The sequence below is a fragment of the Apteryx mantelli genome, chromosome Z, assembly GCF_036417845.1.
Source record: "Apteryx mantelli isolate bAptMan1 chromosome Z, bAptMan1.hap1, whole genome shotgun sequence".
Lineage (NCBI taxonomy): Eukaryota > Metazoa > Chordata > Aves > Apterygiformes > Apterygidae > Apteryx > Apteryx mantelli.
In genome coordinates, this window is record NC_090020.1 from 59,683,395 (window position 1) to 59,707,859 (window position 24,465).

Consider the following 24,465-nt stretch of genomic DNA (forward strand, 5'->3'; position numbering starts at 1 on the left):
TAGACAAAGCCTTTAAGACTTTCTCAGGTCAGGGCTGATCACCCAGGTATGCTGGATGGAGCCTTATTCAGTGCTAATGAACTGATTCCTTTCTATTCATTGAAAGCATTTAGTATTCATACTTACCGTTAACAGTGCCGATGCCTTGGAGGTGTCTATTTTACAGGTTATCAGCTATCTATTTTAAATTTAAATGTAAATTATCTATTTTAAATTCTCATCATACATATCAGACCTCCAGTATGAGAAGCCTTCTGCATTCAAAGCCAAGAAAGGGGAGTCTGAATCCATGAAAGTCCTCCAGTAAGCAACCTGGCACCCTAAAATGACACCAGTGAGTCAGGCTACAGCAGTCTATTCATGCCCAGTGCTGCTATAAGCATCCCAGGTCCTGGTAAAATGCAAATCCAATAAGACCCAGGTTATTGTTAAGCAAAGAGTTTGCAATGAGCACTAACTGATTTAACCTTTTCCTACTCTGTTAGAAGGCTGATTTCTACAATATCTTTCATATTTCAAAATTCTCTAAGCATTCCACCCCCATCCAAGGCTGATTGCAAATACCTCAAACACAGGGTAACTGAGCAGGGGTTAGACAATTAAGTCACTTAATATTGTGACCCTTACTCTTTTGGGCAGATAATCATCCTGAAGAAGCCTGTAGCTTTCAGGGGGCAGCTACAGGAATCTTAAAACATGTAGAAAGATTAAGAGATTTCAGAAAAGTTCATTCTTGCAGGAAGCAATACTCCCTCCTGCTATTACCTTACCTTTCTCTTATCTCTGCTAAATAAGCACTACAATTTCGTTCCCAGGGCCAGCCTCAGAAGGCTGTGCACTCAGTGCCAGAGGCCGTGCTGTACAGACTAGTGATGGCAACTGAAGCATCAATATCTTCATTGCACTGTGCTGTGACCTGCGGACACCTCCTAAGGCTTGTTGCTTTTATTTCCTTCTTCAGAACTGTACAGGCAAAGGGATGAGATGGTAGGCAGTGAGACAACCCAAGCAAGGAAGAAATGCCTTCTTCCTTTGCTCCAAAGTGATGGACTGACATCTGTGGAACAGCCTTTTCAAAGCAGGACAACAGGCCAATATTAAGCAGACTTGCGCAATTGGACTACTAGGTTATACCAATTTTACGAATGCCACTGCGTAACTTGATTTTAGATCTGGACAGCAGTCAGGGACACCTTAAGGCCAGAGAGGTCCTAAGCCAACAACACAACAAAATCAACAGCATATTTTTTAAAACAAAATAAAAGATGTAAATGAGCTTAAAAGATCAAAGAGTTTGGCTATATGTGTGTATTATATAAAACAACTGGAATGCTTTATACACAGCCAGTATTTTTTTTCCTTGAGAATAATTATGAAGGATTTGAGATGCCTAATTCTGCTTCCAAGTCATATCAGGCACTACACTGTACTGCAAGCACCAATGAACTTGCATTTCCTGTTAAATGTTTTGAGGCTCTCAGAGTTTAACTGCTGAACTCTGAGATACAGATCACAGTAACAGCAGCAGAACAGAACAAAGGGAAGTGCAACTGAAGCAGAAGCTTAAACCAAAGCAGTGAACTGCAGTTGTTGATGTCTTTTTATTAAAAGGACAGGAAAAGAACATTATAAAGGATTTAAAACATTTCTGCAGGGGGGAGTGGAGGGGAGGAAGAGAGACAACTTTTAAAAGAAATGATCCAAAGAGAAAATCTCTAATAATTTATTGACCTTCAGTTTCACATTGTGAAAAAAAAAATGCAAGTTTTACAAAACCTTAAGATGTAGTAGCAAACAAAAACACACAATACAGACATTTTACTTCTTCACTTGTACAGTTTTCTTTTAGTACGTGAACCGCATCTTCAATTGCCAGGAAAGGGAACATTATTCTGCTCTAATCACTCTTATTCAGACAGGTGTCAGACCTAGAGAAAAGGGGCTACACAATTATACCAGAAGAGGAAGGCTGTCCTTTGTTATATGTTTCTACAGCAACCAGCCTGCAAAATAAGAGGAACCTTCTCGTCTTATGCCAAGGTTTTTGTGTGCACTCCGCTGTGAATTGCATTTGTTTCAAAGTGTGGGGTGTTTTGCAGGACTGGAATGATCAAGCAGCTAGCCAGGATTCCCACATCAATTCAAAAAGCAAGAGCCCAGCGTATTCCCTGCAGAGCCAGAGGCCCACCCTGACTTCAGCTTCCTTCAGCCTACACACAGGAATTAATCGAGGACTTGAAAGCAGACCACGACTTTGGAAACAGCTGCAGAAAATTCATCCCACTTTCGGAAGTTGCATGGTGCTACAAAACAGAATTGTGTTGTAAGCTAAATAGAGGCAGTGCAGCTTCACGTCTCGACTCTAATCAATTTGATGGAGAAAACAGGTCTTGAACCTATATGCCCTTATTCAAGCAAGGGGTCCCCTGGGGACCTGGTTCTTCACTTCCTTGTACCTCATGTAGTGACTAATGCCTGGGGAGAGGACAAGCAAAACACAGGAAGTCTGATTTTATGGCTCACTTTGCATTCACAGGAGTGATCCACAAGATGAAAGGCAACAGCAATTCAATCCTGTTTACTTCAACAGGACAACCTGGGCAAGTAAAGGGTTATAGAAAGAAGATCTATTCTATCTAAGGTGTTTTTGTATTGCTTAAAAGCCATATAAGAGAAAAGAACCAATTCAGAGGAGAAGGCTGTGAGTTTAAACACTTTTTAAAAAATCTGTTCTTTCAACAGATCAATTTAACCAGCAGAACTATAATTGTAACTGTTCACATCTAGCTGGGCCTTACCCTTTAAAAAAAAAAAAAAAAAAAAAAGCCATTGCCTTCGATAATTAAGCAATGTTCTCTCAGTACCTGCAGAACTCCAAACATCCTATTTCTGAAATGTAAGGGTCTATCTACTCCAAACAGCAAGTCAAATGTAAGGCAGCATAAAGAAATTTTCAGTGACCAGTGTTAATACTTTTAGATGATAAAGTTTTCACAAATACAGCTACATCACTGTCACAGAGAAAGGCAAGCATCACCAATGTGACTATTTCTGTTTTGCATGCACCCATGCAAACTCTTTACTTATACTGTGGCATACATCAACCATGGTACTGAATGCGCTAGTTAAATCGGGCTCTCTAAACACTTAGGAAAAAACACAATACAATACATGCTTCGTAACAGAATCTGGCAAAGAAAGCATCTGTGAAACATAAGCTTCTGAAATCCAGAGGAAAAAGAGTAGCTTCATACCTGTCTCAAGACCAGACTGATAAAAATAAACGAATTTCTTTATAAAATTAAAGTTTGGCTTCTCAGGATTGTACCTGACACTTCTGAGCACCCAAATGTTTAAAGACATACCTGGCTATGGAAAAGAAGAGGCAGCAGAGTTTGAGGGTTATTTTTAAGGTTAAGAGTTTTGAAATTCATTTTCTATCCTCATTTTGCTAGGGCACTTGGGTCTTTGACACCTCCCACTCAGCTGCCCCTCTGAAATCCAGAGGGATGAGCCTACCCAGTCAGTGCAAAATTGCTGTTCTGCTTTTTCTTTTTTTAAGACTTCGTCACTAACCTATCTTAAATGTTTTGTTTTTATTCTTGAATCAGCCATACTCTACTCATTCAGGTCAATGTGGCTATACTGTAAGTACCCCCTATTTATTAACCCAATAAATAAATAAATAACTTTGGACAATGACTTCATCTGGGCTTGGTATCCAGAAGCTATTCCACAGTATTTGCGTTGCAATCAGGAAGCTGCACAAAGAGAGAGTTGTAAGTGATTTGGGCTATTTCCAGACTAGAAATTCAAAGGCATGACCAGCAAATGAAACGTAGCAGGGACACCATCTACAAGACACACCACATGCAACCTGGGGAGCTGGTGGCCTGAGAAAGTGACCTCCATGGCTTCTTCCTTTAGTATGTGTGTAATTTAAGATCCTACTTTGTAATCCCATTTCCGACTGGGAAGCGACCCCTCCTTCCCACCTCCAACTGTTACTCAGTTTTCTTTCTTTGTGCAGCAGAGCAAGTCAGTGATCACAAAATGTGCAAAACATACAACAATTCACACAAGCCCTGACCACATGAAGACAATTGCAGGCATTGTTTCAGCATGCAAGCACTGAACAATAAATAACTGTATCTACAACAAGTAACATAACAGGAATGGGACAGTCTGAATTACTTATAAATACAGGGAGGAAAGGGAACAATAAGCATCGGGGACATCAGTTTTGTTCTCCACTGTTGCAAAAACATTTCACCACTGTGCTGTTCCTTATCAAACAGAAGGTTACTCACTGCACACAGGACAACACAACATGGGCATCTAAAAGCTGCTGTAGGCATTGCCCACAGAGAAGCTTGCTCCAGTAAGCAGAGTTCTGCAGTAATACCACTGCATCTTCATTCACAGTGACATCTCACTGCTCCAGACCTGGCCTGCTTCCCTTGCAGCTGGTGCTGGCACTTCACACCATCACACAGAGAGGTGACAGCCTTTTCAAATTTCAGACACAAACAGTGGAGTCCATGAAAATCGAGAGTTGTGTGCTGCACAGCTCAGAGAAGTTCTGTCTCTTTATTTCTCCTTTGAAGGACTGATTAATATTGGCATTAATCCACAATTACTAGCACAAGGACCAGATCATAGTTCCAGATCAGGTTCATTCATTCATATTTAAACCATGTGCTGAAGCACCAGAGACAGTTTTTTCCTCCTGTTCCTTCATGTCTAGGTTAGATAATTTACAAGGTGCAGATGATTTTCTTCAAATGCAAAAGACACTGAACGATTTTCTTCATTAAAACCGTTTCTCCAGATTTGAGGTTCCAATTTTCTTCTCCAAATAATGGAGTATAGCTAAAAGCATGGGGAGGGAAAAAAAAAGAAAAAAAAAGGAAAAGGCTTCAAGAGTTTTGCTGAGACAGTATTCCATAAGGTTTTTGTTAGATGTCAAAGAAAAGCTACAGGCTAGGCTTAGGATACAATCCAGTTGATGGGTTTCCCTCCCTTCTCCCCACTCCCAGCTTAGTGCTCCTGTTTAATAGCCAACTACTGATAAATAAGCCAGCCAAGCACATAGTTACTTAGGGTCAGATTCTGCCTTTATTATGCAACTAGCCTTACCCTGCAAGCCATCCCACCGACCCCAGAAAGACTACCTGATTTTTTCTTTGGATATAAATAAAGTCATTTGGAAGCTAAATTGCATTGGCCCAATACGGCTCAGTCTGATGGACTTTGCATCCTACTACTCTATGCTTCCCAAAAATGTTAAAGGTTTGTGGAATTGTTTGGTTTAAGTGAAAATAACCTTGTATAACTTCTCTCCCATAAAAGCCCACTTGAACATACAGTGCAAAGAGTTTTTTTCTATCCCCGGATCAAGGCAAACCTGGTTGGAGTAAAGCAGAAGAGGAGGGAAGAGTGTCTCACACCACACACCAATGCCTATGTTCACCATTAAGAACTCTGAATTGAATTTTTTCACCATATAAAGAGGGGCACATTAATCCCCTTACTTAAAACTTCTCTGCTATTCATTACAGCAGAAGTCTGCCTCATTTCTTTTCACACAGCAATGCACCATGCATCAACAATTCCATCCCGAAGTCTTTTATAAAAATAGATTATTCAATGAACAATTCAGCCCTTGGACGCTGAGATTGTGCTTTCCTCTTTCATTATGAAGCTGTATTAAAATGTCAGCTTCCAAACCATCATCAGCTTATTAGAATCATTTCTGACAGCACTGCCGGAATTTTGGGGGGCAAATCCTACACCATTACAATGCAAAGGAGCTTCAGCGAACTCACAGTTCATTTGAACATACCACGAATCTTTCAAGCTGTGATGTCTAAGGACAACAGGGAACACTCACAGGAAACACAGAAGCCTGCATAACAGCCTAAAGCACCAAGTCTCTGCAGTTGTGCATTTGCGAACAGACCATCTTCATTACTTCCAAAGTTTTCTGTACTTAGTGTTGATTAGTCTTTTCTAGACATTCCTCAGGGTAGCATGTCATTTTTCCCACTGAAACGTACGTATCAACACTGAAGCCAAAACAATGTTTCCTGTCATGGGATGAACTTGAAAAAAGTTAAAACAATTCCAAGGAGGAGGAAAAAAAAATCCCCAACCTACTCAAAAGCCCCAAGTTTGAGGAAAGGGACAAAGCAGACTAAAGTCTTCCTAAAAGCTGTCAGACTGGGGCCACACAGAGCCATGAAAACAGACGGTAATCAGAAGTAATTCCCTTTTTGTCCCTCCCACCCACTGACAAAGCAGCAGGAGTCAGTAGAAAAAACCCTACTTTCTGGATGAGCACACAGCACTGGAGAGACTTCAGCTTACGGTTGCGTTCATCCTGTTATCTAGTGTGTTAATGAAGCTAAAATAATGGCGTTTAACAAGATACTGCAAAGCAAATGAAAGCTTTTTGCACCGTTATACTCCGAGGACTATTTTTCAAAATAAAACACTCTGTCTCATGTGCTGTAAACTTTAGAACAATTCAGTCAGTCTCAGAAGAATAAGTCAATATTTTTCTTGGCACAGACCTGAGTCTGAGCATTCAATACTACTGTTCTGATAACACTGAGAACTGCTGAAAGTGAGTAATAATAGAAATTGACTGAAGATTTACAGATGTCCTTCCCAGCTAGCGAGGAAGTCATCTCAAAGAAATCAAGGCTTCTATTTGCTCTCTCTCTGTCAGGGAGACGTGATTACTCCCTAGCACTCAGGATATGGTAAGTCTCCAGGGCTTAAGGCTGAATGGATGCCACAGCCCTGCTTTCACAAGAGTAAGTCTGGGAAAAACAAAACAAAAAGAAAGGAGAGATGCAATGTCTCAGATGGTTATTCAGCTTGAAGAGAAAGCTAAAGGCACACCACAGTCCAATTTCACATTAGATTTCTACTCTGATCAGTTACTTTGCACGGGCCCAATCTTGTATTCCTTACTGCATCAAAACTCCCAATCAGCTGAAAGTCAGATTATAAAATGAATCCCCAGTTCACCACAGAGAGTAATTTCACAACTACTACTAAATATCTAGGTATATACTTATACCTACACTGCTTCAAATACATTTGGGTTTCATATTTTTACTGCAAGAGTTAGCACATGTCTCCACTGATAAAGATACTCAGGAGAAAATAGGATCTGTCCCAAAAAGAAGAGTCTAGGGAGTCTTTAAACACAAGCTGCTCTTACTTTTTTTCCAGAGGAGTTACATCGGTCTGAATTTCTAGGTAACTTAGATGCAAATGCAGAGCTCATCTAATTACTTCAACTGCATTTATTTGCCTTGTTCCTTCTAACCTGCCTGGATTCATGGTTACATTACACATTGTTCAAATAAAAAAAAGAATTACCACTCACAGGGTATGGATTATTTAGGATTAAGCATGCCGCTACATTTGTTTGGTTGGCTAGTTGTAACTATGATTCTGTACTGAAGTCTGAAGTGGATTGGGGTGGGGGAAGAATACAACACCGAAGGAAGTTTGCCAGATTTGTTGCAAAATAACTAGATTAATAGCTCTGGAAAATGTCAATGACTTATTTTAAGTGATGTAATTCTGGAAAAGTTGAAAAATTATGAAAAATTAGAAATAGCTGAAACAATGGTTAGTAGTCTAGCATGACAAAACAGATTTGAAAAATATTGACAATACTTGTAGATGCCCAGCTTTTTCAGTGTTTCTTCATTAACTTTTTCTCCACTACTCCTAAAAATGAGGAATGCACAACAACAAAAAAGCAAGACCAAATTCAGACATGCTTGTGAGGAGATACAATGCTGAAGTTGCATTTGGTGAGAGCTTGGCCCATTATGTATAATTAAATTGTTTTGGAACAGTGCATGCTACAGACTGCATAATTATGTCAGCCAGCAATATTAATTGTATGTCTTCCTGACACTGTATCTAGTCCGACATATATGACCATAACTATTTTGAAGCATGTCAGTGGGCCAAATTCAACCTTAGTCGAGGCAGGTGCAACCCTTGCCATCTGGGTGAGATGGCAAATTAGGCCTGAGGTGCTTGCAAACACCTTTCATGGATGGAAAACAGCAACTTTCCCCTAAGGCTGTCTGCCTGGAAATTCAAGTGAATTCACTATCAGGCTTCAAGTTGGAATTTACAATATCATTTTTGGGCACTGATACTGCATATACAGAGTGACCTGTATATACAGAGTGACCTGTCCTGCACAATCAGGAAAATAGCATCCAACCCTGTTTAGAACACGTGTAGTATTTAAGCGCAGAGCAGGAATCGGTTTCCTACAGCTTAACTGTATTTCCCACAAGTATAGGGCCTAGCAAAAAGGACATTTTCAACATCTCAATCACACAGCAAAAGGGCCCATAACGAGAATTTCACACAGGAAGTGTGGCAAACTAGTTTCAGCTTCTGGCTCTGTTACAGATTTGATGTCTGACTTGCAATAGCCGCTGAATATATGCGCCTCAGTCATTTCAGCTGTAAAATTGGATTGAATATACTCACCCTCTCTGAGAGCGGCTGCTGGAAAGCATTGTGAAAAGCACTATTACAGTAGAATTCAAAAGTGCTATTTCTTACCTGATAATTTGTAATTGCAACATACACACAATTATGAGGGGAGGTGCTTCCATGTGCTGACAAATGCCGTTGGAATTAATGAATAGGGCACAGTTGTTATGCTGTTCCATACATCTAACGTGGGATCATAACAGTCTAACGTTTTGCATCTCTGAATGCCAAAGTAGCCTCCAACAACATACAATTTGTTTCCAGATGCCACTGCATGGCAGCTCATTCGCTTAGCTGTCACATCTCCCACCTTAGTCCACTGGTATGTCTCACTGTTGAATTTATAAGCAGAGCACGCAGAGAATTCAGTATCTCCACCCATAATAAAAATCTGGTTACCCAGAACAGCTGCAGCCGTGTAGCGCCAGGGCTGGGGGCAGGTGGCTGGTACTGTCCATCTGTTTTCACACTGATCGTAACATTGAACTTTGGGCAGCTTGTCATGGCTAACACTGGTACCCCCAAAAGCAAATAGCTTAAGCTTTGCACTGACTACAGCTGCATTGCTTACTCCCTCTCGGAGTGGGGCAACCATGGTCCATTTATTGGTCACAGGGTCATATTGTTCTACTTGCTTTAAGGATACTGATGGTGAAGCTGGAAGGCAACCAGTTGCCGCGGTGTGTCCTCCTACTACATACAAACAGTGCTTGAGTTCAGCAGAGCCATGCCCAAACCTAGCTACCAGCATGGGAGCAGCCTTTGACCACTCCTCGTGAAGAGTGTCATACACCCATACATCTTTGGAGACTCCATTTTCTGATCCCCGTCCTCCCGTGATATACACTTTGCAGCCTATGGCACAAGCGCTGAACTCTTTCCGTGGACTTGGGATGTCAGCCTTCGGAATGATCTCCTTTGCCTTTTGGTCCACCAGGTACAGCTTGTCACACATAAAGGTTTGGCCACCCAAAAGAAAGAGCGAATGGCCAGTTTTACGGGGTCTGGCACACAAACTAGTGACCACTCCATCATTCTGTAAGATCTTTAACTTGCATCTTATTGACTCTTCTACAATCTCTTTGCTTTTCCTTTGCTTGGTGATAAGTTCTTCCATTGCTACATTCTCCATAAGGTATATGGCTGGCAAGAGAGCCAGTCTGACCGTCTGCAATAGCTCAGGCAGATAACAGTGACGCTTACTCAGGTCATAGTTGACCCAGTTGATAGCTGACTCATACACCAGCCTTTCATCTTCAGTTTCTAATTCTTCACTGGAAAGGAGCTGCACTACCATGTCTTTTGGCAGCTGGAGGAAGTCTTCACTTTTACTGATGCTCTGGAAGTTGCTAAGGCACATCCTCCAAGAGAGTTCGTAAAGCTTGGTGCACTGGTGAGCATCTGACAGCAGCAGCATGCCAAGACAGTTTGTGGGATGAAGGTTTTTCTCTAGAAATTCTGCACAAGCATCCCGAATGTCCTGGAACTCTAGCATGTCGCCAGCCTCCAGCAGTGACTCCGCATTCTCCTCGTTGATGATAACCCTGGAGGAATATGCGTAGTCCAGAAGAAGCTCTAAGACTTCCGGGTGAATGGAATTATGGAAGTTGACTTCACTATCCTGGCTCTCTTTCAGTCCTCCACTGAACATTGCTTCAAAATAGCGGCTACAAGCAGCTAGAACAGCTCTGTGGCAGGGGAATGACCTGTTCCCAGCATGGAGAAGCACATCTGTAAAGAGACGCTGTTGACGCAGAAGGTTCAGGTGAGTAAGGACACTGTCGGCATAGGATGATTTGTGGAATAAATATATGTTTATGGAGCCAGTACTGGCCCTAGATTTGCGATTCTCATGCATGCTGACTGACATTTTCTTCCACACCTATAAACAAAGAAAAATGTAGTAAGATTAATGAGACAGCTACACTTTTTGTTATGTAAAAGTAATAATGAACATAGCTGTTTTCCACTGGAAGAAGAAGAAGAAGAGGAAAAAAAAAACAAACAACCCCCCCCCACAAAGCCTTAAGTTAAAGATGAGTGGACAAAGAATTGCCTCTACCTTTGGCATGTGTTTATTTTTATGTAAGATGACTCTCCTAAGTGACATACTCTAAATTTGTTGCCCAAGAGCAGGTTTATCTTGGGAAACCTGATTTCCAACTTTCATAACAGTATAGTAAGCAAGTAAGTTGGAGGGGAAAGGAAAAGAACCAGAAATGATTTTCTCACCCTTCCCCAATCTAGTCCAGCTGATTCATTACATATGTACACATGCATATGCTTGAAACATTCTCCTGTACTGAATCATAGCAGGAAGAGCTACCAGAATACCTAAGGAATGTCAAAAGCTGCATGGGGAACAAAAACCTACTAATCCCATTAGGAATCTTCTCTTTGGTATAATGATTCCATATGCAACATCAGAGAAAGAAAAAGGGAATCTTAAAATGAAAGCCTAGCAAGCATCATAATTTTAGTTGCCAAACTTTTAAAAAAATACTATGGCTAAATTGTAGAGATTATATCTTGATCTTTGCCAGCAGCTGCCTGCTATAGAGTGATACAGAACATACACAGAGTCAGCAGGAAGATGTGTTTTGAGTATCAGCTGAAGTCACCAAAGCATTACTATTCTGAAGCCACCTTAGGAGTCAGGACTCAGAGTACAAGCCACGAGCAGCTACTGGTTACTTTGGGGGTCTGGAGAGGTAAAACACAAGACATCCCACACTGCTACCCTACTCCTCTCAAACACAATGCTGCTCAGCCCCTGTTTGGAGGTGAATGTTACCATTTTCTGCCATGATAGGCAGGTCTATGTACCATTACAAGAGCAAGTTTTCAGTGATAATTAAGAGTTAAGCCAAGACAGCATGGAACACTGGGAAAGGGAGGAATACTGGCAACCACATAAAGCTAATGGCCAAAAAGCCACAGTGCAAGTAAGAGGAGACGAAGCATACAGAGCTAGTGCAACCTATGGCTGTGACCGCTGCTTTAATAATCTCACTTATCTTTTCCCAGACTGCAGAGGAAACTTGGAGAAAGGAAAGAACCGAGCTTTCCTAATTACAATGATATTCTCTTGCCCAGAGTCCCTTCTATGGTACCTTCAAATAAGGAACATGGTAAGAGTCTACTTGGGAAGCTCCCAATTCTCAAACTCAGCGCATGTCCTGGGGCCATTCGTGGTGGTTTTTAATGCGGATATATTTCCCTCTCTCACAGACTCAAACATATTCATATTTTTGAGCATATTTAAGCAATATAGTACTGTCCAAATCTTCCCACATTTCACACCATTCATAAGAAAACAGTATCACCTGACCTCAAACAAGATGACCCAAGAGCATAAAGAGCCTCAAAAAAGTGCATCATTATTAATTTTTTTTAAATAAATAAATTTACTTTCCTAGATTCACATGACCAGAATCCATAACAAAAATCAAAAATCTATACAGATTAGTTTGAACAATGGACTCCATTTCAGAATATCCTGTGTATATATGGAATATACACATACTCCTCCAACAACTGCAGTTTGACTGCAGCATAGCCAGTACCATCCTCCTGGCTAGCTGTGATAATGTACAGAATAACTGGCTTGTTGCATGTAACAGCAAGTCTGTGATATACCTTTCACTTGAGTCATGGGGGGGGACCGCACCACACACTCTACCACCTTGCCACAAAACTACTATAACCCATCTCCTCTACTGTGGAAAATGGTGTGTCTTACTGAGACTGAAAGGAAGGAGCAACACAGTTCAGAATACTGTGCTCAATCCAAAGTTTTCTGAAACAGAGAGGAAACCTTCCCATCAAGGCCACAAGGCAGCATATCTGGCTCACTCCACTATGCCACAGTCTGGAAAGCTATTTTAAACAATGCTCTCTAGACCAACCTATTAAATGCACTAACACTAATCACAGAAGAACTTAAGGAGGCTGGAATGTCTTCATAACACAAGTTACATGGAAAATACAGTTGCATTAAAGGCAATTTCATTAACTGTTAAATAGTAAAGGTTCAGATGGCATTCAAGGATCCCAAACACTAATCTCAGACTAAAATTACCCACTTAATCTATAGCCAGAAAGATTATACTGACCATAAACTCTCAGGTTCAGACCTGCTGGAACTAAAAGATTACAGAAAGGGTCACGACTTCAGATATTAGTACATGAACAGTTTGGGGGCACAGATGGGAAGATGAACCCTTCACTGGCAAAGCATCTCCCCACAGGTTTTTAAAACTTCTCCAGGCATTTTATCATTTTAAATGCTATTACAACACAATACACAGCATTCACTGGATCTCCACAGACTGGCTTTCCTCAGGCTGAGGACCTAATTCTGCAGGATTCCAACTGCATTGCCAGGAGATGGGTGGGCGCTATGCACCTATTGACTAGAGGCAATGAAATCACCAGGATCTGAAGATGCTCATTGCCCCCCACCCTCCATCCCAGTTAGGTGAAAGTGTAGACACCCCAATCTAGTCATGTCAGGGTCTCTATGGAAACACAGTTCCTCTCCTTACACCCACATCTTGCAGGAATTCAGAGCACACTGAGAACTTTCTTTTTTATGACGCACACAGGGTTCTGAAATAGGGCAGGAGAGTTCATGTCAAAGACTGCAAACACAGGAGTTCAAATCTTTTGTGGGGCTGTGTACTCCTGTAAGCACCCCTCGCAAAGCATCTTTCTGAATGAAGCCATAATCACAACAAAATAGAAGCAAACTTAAACAAACACCACCACACCACACACCACCCTGCAATAACGCATATACTGGAGGCTAGTGAGCTACAGAACACATGCAGAGGGGAGGGAACAGATCACTGCATGTGGCCCAAGCCCACCCATAGCCATAGTAGCAAACACCGCTGTACAAATTGGTAAGATCCACTCTGGAGCAGCTACTGAATAAAGCACTCAGGTTCACCTCACTTACATAGAGGACTTGGCCTTTCAGGGAGCAATGCCATTTCTTATGAACTGCTTGCAGATTTCATATATGCTGGTCTTGAACTGTTCCAAGAACAGTGTCTGTATCATCACAATGTCCTCTGTTGAGAAGAATTCAAGGCATGCCAATTCACATTTAAGATAAGCTAACGTATTTCCCCAAACAGAACAAAGATACATATCTGTACATATCTTCTTCCTCTCCACTGTGGTTGTTAAGATGACTTCACACATGGAATAGTTAAACACCCTTAAAAGCAATTATTATAATTTACTAACAAGCAGTGTTTCTGTGAACATGCCCTTTTGCAGTTTCTGTCAATTAGCTCAGTCCAGAATCATACAAGAATATTAAAATGCATGAATGACATCTCTGATTTCTCTGTTTGGTGTTGGAAATTATGCAAGCCTCAAATACTTCAGTGGATGTAATTTACACAGTCAGTGAGCAAATGTTCACCTTGAATAAAATGAGTCAACTCCCTTCAGGCAATTTTTCCTTAGAAATAATAATATTTGTATGTAAAAGATAAGAAGCGGTCAGTAAATTACAGATACAGATTTTATCTAGGAACAGAGGTTGAACCAAGACTTTGATTTATAATTATACTTCAACAAGCTACTTGTCACAGCAGCCCAGTAGTAAACACTACTTAAGACTAAACAACAGCCTCCCTGCCCTACTTCCTAACAGCTTTGCAGCATGCAGGTCTCAGCCTAAATCAAACGAAAAATTAAGTATTTTCAAATTACCAGCCCATCCATGATATAGGTTCATTTTAATAGGACTTTGTAATTACATGGGGGCTTGGGTTTTTTTTTTTCTTCTCTTCTCTCATTTATAATCAGTGAAACTGCTGAAGGAAAGGAAATCTGCTTGCTAAATATTCCACCTATTTATCTGACACGGCTTTCCGTTGCTAAATCTGCAGCAATACTGTCATTTTTGCAGAGCCAAACCCGGATCCTACCTACACTCCTCCAGCAGCACAGCGTCAGTGGCTTCCTGGGACCTGCTGCGAGATGGAAAGCAAAGCAGGCTGTTCCTGCATTACTGCTCACCACACGCAGACAAAGAAACCCAACTCTAAATTCCCTCTAGTTCAGTACATCATAACACCCAAACAGTTCCCAGCATCTTGAAAACAAACTTCCTGGTTTTCTTCCCAACCTGGCGAAGACACAGTATGATGAATTAAAACACATTTGCTTTTCCGTGTAGAGCAATAACCACGTGCAAAACTTTCTGCAGCAGAGCAGGGAGGGCAGCGGCGCAGGCAGCTCCGGGAGCAGCGAGGCGCTCGGTCATTTCCATGCCCTGCCTCGGCCCCGCTGCAGGATCCCCGCGCTCCCGCCGAGGAAGCCGGAGGCCACCGGCGAGGCTAGCCGGCACTCCCGCGGACAGCCGCGCACCGGAGACACTGAGCAGCCAGTGCAGCTGACTGCCGCCGGCCGCCTGGGTGCCCGCTGCGAGCAGCGGCGACCATGGTCCCCGGCGAGAGCGAGCGCCGTTCCGCGGGGGACGGGCTCCGGCCGTGCCGGGGAGCGGCGGGCAGCGCGGCTCCAGCTGGAGGAGCCCTGCAGCGGCCGCCCGCGGCGCCCCACCGGCGCGGCCGCAGCGCCGGCGCAGCGAGCGCAAGCAACGCCGGCCGCGAGCACGCGGCAGCGCGGCCCCCCGGCGCGGCGCGGCGCGGCCCAGCCGGGGAGCGGGGCCTCCCCGCCGGGCTCCGCGCCGCCCGCCCGCCTCCCCGCCGCGCCCGGCACTGCAACAGGTCGCCGGGCCCCGACTTACAGCTGCGGCTCCCGGCTGAGCGCGGACGTCCCTGTGCCTCCGCGGGCGGCGCAGCGCCGCGCATGGGAGGGCAGCGCGGCTGCCGGCTCGGCGCGGCCGCCCCGCAGAGCCGCCCGGGCAGGCTGCGCTGCGCTGCGCTGCGCTGCGCTGCCGGGAGCCGCGCGGCGCCGGGCGGAGGTGGTGCCGCTGGCGGGAGGCGGGCCGCGCCGGGGAAGGGAAGGGAAGGGAAGGGAAGGGGAAGGAAGGGGACGGCTGCTGCCGGGACCGCCTGGCCGCCGCTCTGCCCTGCCGCGGCGCGGGGAAGGGGTATATGGGCTGGGGGCGGGCGGAGAGTTTATGCAAAGCGGCCGAGTGACACACGGGGGAGGGACGGGGAGGAAGCGAGCGGGCGGGCGCGCTGCGCTGCGCTGCGGGGAGCGCTGTTACATGAGGTACATCGCGGCCGCGGGAGGAAAGGTGCAAAGGTGCCTCTGCGCCGCCCCGCCGCCGCCCCGGCGCGGGCTGCAGAAAGCCCTCTCCCACCCCACCGCGGCGCGGCCCGGGCCAAGGCGGCGCGGTCGCCCCGCGGGGCGCTGCGCACTAGCGCACCCGGGCAGCATCCCGCACGGAGCCCCGCAGCGTCAGCCGAGCCGAGCCGAGCCGTGCTGCGCGCTCCTCCGCTGTACCCCCGGCTGCAAGGCGAGCGCTGCCGCCGGCTCGCAGCCGCCCGAGGGGCCTTCGCGGACGCGCACTGTGCGGGGCGAGGCGCTTGTTGCGCGGGTGAGCGGGCTGCAAGCGCCCGGGGCGCTGGAAGTGAGCGCGGGAGCGGAGGGGTGCGCTCCGCTGTGCGGCCACTGAAATAACTGCAACGGGGGGGGGGGCGGTTTTTAACCTCGTGCAAACCGCTCCGCGGGGTGCGCGGCGCTCCGCGCGGCGTGCCGCAGCGCCGGGGGCTGCCGGGGCCGGGAGGCTGCTCTGCCGCTGGCGAGCCCCCTCCGCAGCCCCCCGCCGGGCCCCGCTCCCCGCCGCGCAGCTCCACTGCGCTCCCGTGAGGCCTTCGCGGAGTTACCACTTCAGAGCTGCGCACTGGAGTACTGCAGCGGCACAAAGTTAGGCCTGGCTTTAATTATTTCCCAATTAACAAAGTATGAGAAAAACACACTTATGCAAAAGGCTGATTTCAAAAATAAACATCTTCTAGACATAACAGCAGTGTTTACATAATGGTATTGTGCAGCTCTCTACAAGAAAAATACAGGATACCACACTACACATCGTGCATATTGTTAATTTTTAAAGCAATGCTCTCGGTCTAAAAAAGCTTCAAGGAAGATAAGAACACTTATTTTACTTCCACCGACAGGAAACTCATATCTGCATATGAGAGTTTGGAGAATTCATTCATTCCTCATAATGAAATATCACCTAAATTTCTCCTGATAGAGAAAGCCCTGTAAGCACTTTGCTAAAATGCAGAGGGTTGCTTGTATTGCTGTTGCTGGACTCCAGAGACTGCAGACAAGCACACACTCAATGTATAGCAGGACACATCTGAAATTCCAGAGAGCCTGAGGGCATATGTAAGCATGGAGAGCATGGTTAAACAGGGAGCAGATGAAAGAGTAATTTGTTACATAGATTATTTCTTTTTACAATATTGTTTGATTATGACATTAAGTATTGCAGATTCCAGGGTCTGAAGACGTTGCACATCTGTATGTAATAAAGTATATTTCAAAGCTGTTTAGGTGTGAGAAGCTCTTGGAAATTGTAAACAGCCTTACGCAAAGGGTATTCACAGACACCATGGGTCTAATCCAGTACTCACTTGCGTCAAGTAGCTCTAGTGAATTCTGGATTAGACTTCCGTGTTTGACCTCTGTTGCACATAGGATTATCCATGTTATGACTCTGGGTTTTTCATCATAATATTTCCCATAAAATCCTTCCATCCTGTCCTCTCCCACTTTTCCCAACAAAACCTGCAGATTCCACCCAAGCCCTCCCCCCTTAGAGCTCATTCCACTGTCATGAATTCTCCATAATCCAGTGTCAGAAAATCAGATTTTATAATCCTATGAGACTGACTAGAAACACAGGGACCCATCACTTCCTACAGTGTCAGATTTGTTCCCCTCCCTTCAAACAGGCAGAATAATCACCATGACTGAAAAACAGAGCTGGCAGAATAATGTTACCTAACCCATCGCTCAGAGACATCTCAACTGTAAGACTGATTTTGCTCACAACCGTGAGGAATGGTCAGTGAAAAGTGAGGTCTGAAGAGAGGACAACATACAAGGCTTGTATTACAAGGCTGCCCACAGCACACGCAGATTTGGGCACCATTCTGCTTGAATAGAACAAGCTAATAATCCTGTAAGAGTGACCAGATGAAGTATTGATCTTCCTTGTCCTCCATAAAATAAGGGACCTGTTGAAGTTAATCAGGGCAGAATGACTGGATGAAGCCGCACGTCGTTTGTTGGGGCGACAACTACACAGCCAGCCAGGCCCTTCTGCATGCATGCAACTCTGTGCATATGCACTATGTAAGACAGCGCTGCAGCTGGGAGGAGAGAGAGAAGGAGAACAAAATGTAACCCCATAGTCCTCTCGCTATAAATCCACACCTGAGAATGCTTACAAAACACAACAGCAGTTCTCTGAAATGATGAACTCTGAGGTGGTGCACTCACACAAGCTCCTATTCATGCTCACGTGACCAAGAGCGTCAATAGTGCCTCTGCTTCTTTCTGCACAGGGGTTAAAACTAGGTACATCTGGTGGTAAGTACAACTTAAAACAGATTTAAAGTAACAATGTTTGCCTGGCTAGCACAGAAGAGACACTTAATGAATTAACTGCATTATAACCTGGTCCAAAGTGAATCTTTGGCCTTGTTTATGCTGGTCTAAGAACTAAGTCAGGTCACATTTAAACACAGTTCCAGTTAAGCCAGTTTTGTAGATGGGCCAATCTGTTTTTTGACACTGCTGGAAACAAAGTTGGCCTAGCCTATCCCAGGACATAGTTTAACATGCCCACTGAACTAGTTTAAACATGTTTCTCCTACCATTTGTATACCAGGATAGATGGGATCTTTGAAGTGTTGCTAAATATCATGATTTTATCACAAATCACAAGATAATTGGCACTATTCTCAAAGGCCCAGTTTCTAGAGTCATGTGAAATTGATTTCTCTTAGAGTTTTTTTTTCTTTTAATAAAGAAATGACTTGCAGAATGACTATATGGAATGGAAGTGTGGCCTTAAAAAAAGAAGACATATAAAACCCAAAATATTTTCTGTTTTAATATCAGGAAGTTTTAAGTGACACATTTGACTCTGAAACAATTGGGGTAGCAATAACTTCTTTGTTCAACTCAAATCCAGCTTGCTATGCATAGAAGCACTGCTGTTTTAACTAAATTAGTTTCACCTCACAATTTATTTAAATTGTTTTGGCTTCTGTGTTGAGACAAGTTCTTGGATCTTTGAGTGTATAGCAAACTTTATAATACGGCTTTATCGACACTTAAAGGTTGTGCAGGCATACCTATGTAGCTAATACATCTTCCAAACTACCCTAGCCACACCAGCAAGAGTTCTAATACAGACAGAACTGTACCAGCAGAATAATCCATTTACCAGTGTAGGCTATTTCACTCAGGAAACTGAAATACATTTTTTGTTTTGTTTTGTCAGTATCAGCTGCATCTACACTAGCAGGGTTTGCCAGTACAGCTATCCTGGCAACCCTTTTAAATGCAAACAAGCCATATGTGCCCGCAGCACAGGCTGAGATCTCATTTTTAATGCTATTAAACAGCTGTGTCTTGGGCTTTTGCCTTGTTAGACTCTTTTAACCACATTATTTTGTTCAACTGCTAAATAAACAGCGTGGGGTTAAATGTATTCGTGTAATTTATCTTCATTCCTTCCTAATTTACACTTCGAATGAATTAATTAGAATGATCTAATTAACACTATACAATAGCAGTACCAGTGCCAGAGATCTCTCAGGGGATGAGGCCAGGAACACCCCTCAGTGACCCACACCTGCTTTTCTTATCATTTGCCTTTGATGGGCTTCTCCAGCCTGCCCTGGAAATAGAGGTTTGGTTTGGTACAGCACAATGTGATACAATGCTTGTTTAGCGCCAGAGAGATATCTAAGTGTTTGACAGGAGGTCAACATACAATCCTTAGCAACAATTGTACCACTTTGCCCATGGAGTGGGGGGAGAAAAACTCCTCTTTGCCTTATTCTCCTTTTCTATATATGTTTATTTTTCTAAAGGATTATATTCAGTCAGACTGGCCCTTAGATGTCATTCCTGCATGGCTTTGCACCTCAGACCAAAACCAGAAAATCTGCTGCTAAAAACTGGCACTAAGGACTAAGGGGCTAATTTTGCTGTCTATGACATGTAAATACTCCTCCCTGGAACATTTACATTGCATCAGTGTGACAAATGGTTGTGACATACGATTCCCTTGTCACTTATAAAGTGTATCAGCACTAGCCCATCTGAAGTCAGTGAGTTATGCCATGTAACATGTAAGATAGAGGAAAAAACAGGCCTTGGTTTCTATATAAGGCTGAATATGTTTTGTACAAAAGATTTTAAAATGGGTCAATTTGCCTTTAGAATAATGTTATGGATGTGAATAATGTTTGGAGTGAGAAAGATTTTCACCCAAAGTTTCTTAATCCTTAGGGGAAACCCTTGGGAAAATCTTACTATCGCATCTAGTCCAGAATTCACAGTTTTGCACTATTCCAGTAGTATCTGCTTATACAAAAGAGCAGTACTAAGAGAAAATTTATCTGCCTCAGACTATGCAGAAAATACCTCCACTTTGCTTTGTATATAATTTTCCCCATCAATCTTATCATTTTCCAGCTCCTCTTGTTTTCTAGTTATCCCCCCAAAGTCTCTGCTACTGGACTTTTTTTTTTACTTTTTGCATACTCTGTATTGCCTGGACCCTCTCCTAGCAAGAAACGTCACTCCTGATCAACCGAGACAACAGTGACAATGAACCATTTTTGACTCAGTGTGATTAACCAATCATTACTGGTATGCAAGCTACTTCCCAGAGTTAGGTGGCCCAGCAGAGGACTGAGAGCTACCACTGTAAAGAGTGGTTGATGCTGCTTTTGCCATCACTTACAGGGACACTCAGCAAAAGAGTCTCAGCATCTTTCACGTTAGTTCACAAGAGACTTCAGTTCCCCGTGCATATCTTTTCTGGCTACTCCCTTCTCTGAACAGTGACCCACAGAAGGGCAGCTACTTGCTTCCTTCTGGGTGGATACTCCAGTCCTTGCAGCAGCTTCTCTTTGCCTTCTTTCTTCCTAAGTAGCAGTGGCCCCCAGTGGTGACAGCTGAGCTGGCTTCTTATTTCAAGTTATTCCACTCTGCACTGAAAAGCCTCCATGTTGTAGCAGAAACTTGACCTAGGGACTTGTGAGCTCCTCACATCTTCCAGGTTCTGCAGGTACCATGGGCCAGTTCTCTGTGACCCCTTCCAGCCCTTACAGACCTAAGTTCGGAACCCACCAACATTGATTAACCTCCAAGAATGGGGCTGTACCTTATATTATTAATTAAAATGTGTCATCTTAAAGAAGGAACTAGATAATTCAAATAGAGAATAGTGTGTCATCCAGGGAGAACCCTAAATGATGGAGATTTTTTGCTTATCTCTACATTTTATGATGTTAGTACTGAAATCAGAAAGACAAAAAATATTTATGCAAACAACTAGCTTTGGCTTTGTAAAGAGAGTACACATCTAAGTAGCTATTCCTGCATTCATAAATGGCAGTACACTTTTAAGTACAAGAATGCACTTTTGACATGAAATGGGAATACATACTTTTTTTGGTGGTGCAACTTTGAGTCACTCCAGTCTGAAAACACATACACGTATCTGTCTCAAAAAAAAATTACATTTTAGCTTGGGGACTTGTTACACAGTTCCCATTATTTCCATGTTATTTTCCCCTTAAGTCAGAAGGGAACTAGCTCTTCACCTATTTAGGCATGGTGAAGAGTCAAGCCTTAAATGGACAGGTACCACAAAAAAGAGGGCAAAGCATAGGAGCTGAAATGCCCTGACCATGTCACATGCTTAGGAGAAAGCTTCAGATTTGCTCAGGTGCATAAGAGCAAGCTTAAGAGAGAGAAAAAAAACTTTAGCTCTTTCTGTTTTTCAGTATCTGGAGGACATTCAGCTAATCTGTCCCTACGGATATTCAGGTACAGATCTGTCAGGACCCTGGGTGTAAGCCCAGGTTGCTCACCTGCACAAAAATCTTTCTCACTGCTACAATCATCCACTGTAGACAAATTAAAGACAGGGACAACATGTTTCTTGCAGTCTCAATTTCCATTATCATTCACACACATCTTAGAGATTCAAAACTCAGAGATTCACTGCCTGTGAGGTCATGGGAAGTGGTCCACAGAACCAAAGTAAACTGTAAATTTTATATCGTTTCCAATTTAAAAAGTTTGATGAAGAGAGCAAGAGGAAGCTTAACATGCTTTGTTGGGGACCACTGCTTTAGGGAGGCAGATTTTTATGGGTTTAGGACAGATCCAGACAAGTAGTTTAAAGCAAGCTTGTTTGTGTAAGTATGGCTTTATTAATTTTCCTGCTGAACAATTCACCACAAACATCTGAAACAGCCTTATTATTAGTTTTGAGGCCACATTAATTCTGGATGTTCTTAAATAGCATTTTTACAGATACTTAAGAACACTTAAGAAAGGAACACTTTTGAAGGCTCTTGGCAGAACATGAGAAGGTTAAAATAGTCTCAGTTACCTAGTCTTATTGTATGAAGCTTGATGATTGCAAGGACTAAGTAATCTGATTCCATACATTTTAACAGAATGAAATGTGTCCTATGGAGTTGGTATTTCTGTGGTTTAGATCTAACTTTTGAACATGTTGCCTACAGCAGGGGTTGTTTCTCAGGCATTCTTATATACACAAGTAGCCTCAGTATCCTCATCAGCCCATGTCTGTTTAATGAGAAAGACTTAAAAGAACACATTTACTTGTTTTAAAAGACTTGTTTACGTACTCTCTCAAAGCATTTATTTGAGACTTTATTGTTCTTGTGCATAAAGGAAACCAGTGAATTGGATCCTGCCACAGAGCCTGTATATTATACAAACATTTATAGGTTCTTTGTGAGGTTTAATCCTTCACAGTACCAGTTGGATTTTTTTTTTTTTTGAGCAGGCCTTTGTAGAAGATGAATTCACTCTTGATGCATGCTGGTGCACTTAGATTTGCAGCAAAACATTTTTTAAAAAGGAAAACCAGTTTATGAATGAAGAAATTTAACATTATAATAGTCAAACTTTACAAGTTTCATGTTCAACAGTAAGGGGAAAACAGATTGCTTAGATTAATTTCATTTCAAAAAAGCATATTACTTCTCTGCTCTAAAGATTAATTTGAATGATTTCCATCTGAACATGAGGAAATACTTCTTCACTGCGAGGGTGACAGAGCACTGGAAGAGGTTGCCCAGAGAGGTTGTGGAGTCTCCTTCTCTGGAGATATTCAAAACCCACCTGGACACGATCCTGTGCAACGTGCTCTAGGTGATCCTGCTTGAGCAGGGGGGTTGGACTAGATGATCTCCAGAGGTCCCTTCCAACCTCAACCATTCTGTGATTCTGTGATTTAGTTAAGCTCAAGTTAAATCCAAGGACTTAAACTTGGAAGAATGTGCAGTGCAGGCAAGGCTTCAAAACTTTAATATAATCAATGTGGCATTTAGTCTGGTTATTGATTTGCATCTTCAAAGCTCTGCTTTATTCTAGGCTAATGGAGTTTAATTAGAGATCTGATTGCTGTTGAAAGTAGCAAAAATTAAACTGTTGATGCTTTATTTGAGCTAAATATTTTCTGGCAATTTTCCCAGCCTCCAGGACATGTCTGAACATGTTTTCACTTCCTACCTGGAGAAGGAGCCATTTGGCATGTAGTATGTATATGTATATTTTGGCTTAAAGAAAAGACAGTAGTTTGAAAATAAAGAGGACAGCTTCTGTCTTTTATAATATGTCATGTGTTAAGATGTAAAAGAGGTAATACATTAAATTAGGAAGAATTTGAAGTGCATAGCTGGAAGATAGCTAACTGATCACTTGGGCTTTCTTAAAGAAATGTATGTACTGTTTTTCCTAACAGGCAATTTCCTTTTCAGATTCTGCTTTCATCTGTATGTAAACTTCAAATTTTGCTCAAATAGGATAACAAAGCTTGGTGACTCACCACATCCAAATAATTGATTGGAAGAAACACTGGATTTTCCTTAAAGGAATAATGCAAACTCAGTTGTGGAAGCAACCTTATCTTACGATGGCTAAATGATTAGAAGATGTTCACTGGTACATTCTCTAGACGTCTTTGAAATTCATTGCTAATAGCAATAAACTTTATAAATCTCAAGTATTCTGGATAGAAAAAGCATAGTGAAGAGTTTTTCATATCACAGTAAACAGATGGGGGCAGGGGAAAGCAACTTTAAGATAGCATGGTCAGACCAAAAGAAAAAAAATAAAACACACGCAGAATTCAAATTCTTCTTTGCTACTGGTTAACACTGGTGCATCAGTTTCTATACAGTTCTTATAAAACCAATAAAGACAATCTGAAAAACAAGATTTTACATCGCTTCTCTGAGCAGGTCTAGTGAAGATGTGTTTCTGCAAGAGAGCTCTGTTGTCTGAGACTGAAACAGTTTTAAATTTTGCTAGAGTTCCTACTTCATGTTTCCTACCATATGACATCAATGTGTGAAGTTCTAAAACATGCATTAAGATTTAGCTTTTTCATGCTAATACGTCTCACATAGAATTGAAAATACATTTAAAACACAGTCCTTAAGTCTGGGTTGAGTTTTGCAGCAATCGTCCCCTGCTCTTCTCCCTGTCCCTTGCAGTAAGGTGGCAGATGCTTGCCTCAAGTTAGTGCTTCTGCATGCTGGGGGGGACGCGAACACCCTCTCATGGCTCTAGCTGGGAAACAAACACATGGCACCAGGCAAGGGAAAGCACTGCCCAAAGCTTGTGAGACATGATCATAAACCTCACTGTTAAGGCAATCACTCACCATGAACAAACATCAGACATCTC

At 42.9% G+C, this 24,465-nt stretch overlaps 1 protein-coding gene across 1 annotated transcript; it reads right to left on the reverse strand.

Moving 5' to 3' along the window:
* Window positions 1-1,563: 1,563 nt before the first annotated feature.
* On the reverse strand, window positions 1,564-13,675 carry ENC1 (ectodermal-neural cortex 1). The gene is made up of 3 exons (XM_067316044.1): window positions 13,508-13,675; window positions 8,614-10,426; window positions 1,564-4,872 (listed from the first exon to the last, which is right to left on the reverse strand). Exon 2 carries the CDS (start codon window positions 10,412-10,414, stop codon window positions 8,645-8,647), a length of 1,770 nt encoding a protein of 589 aa, XP_067172145.1. The 5' UTR covers window positions 10,415-10,426; window positions 13,508-13,675; the 3' UTR covers window positions 1,564-4,872; window positions 8,614-8,644.
* Window positions 13,676-24,465: the final 10,790 nt, after the last annotated feature.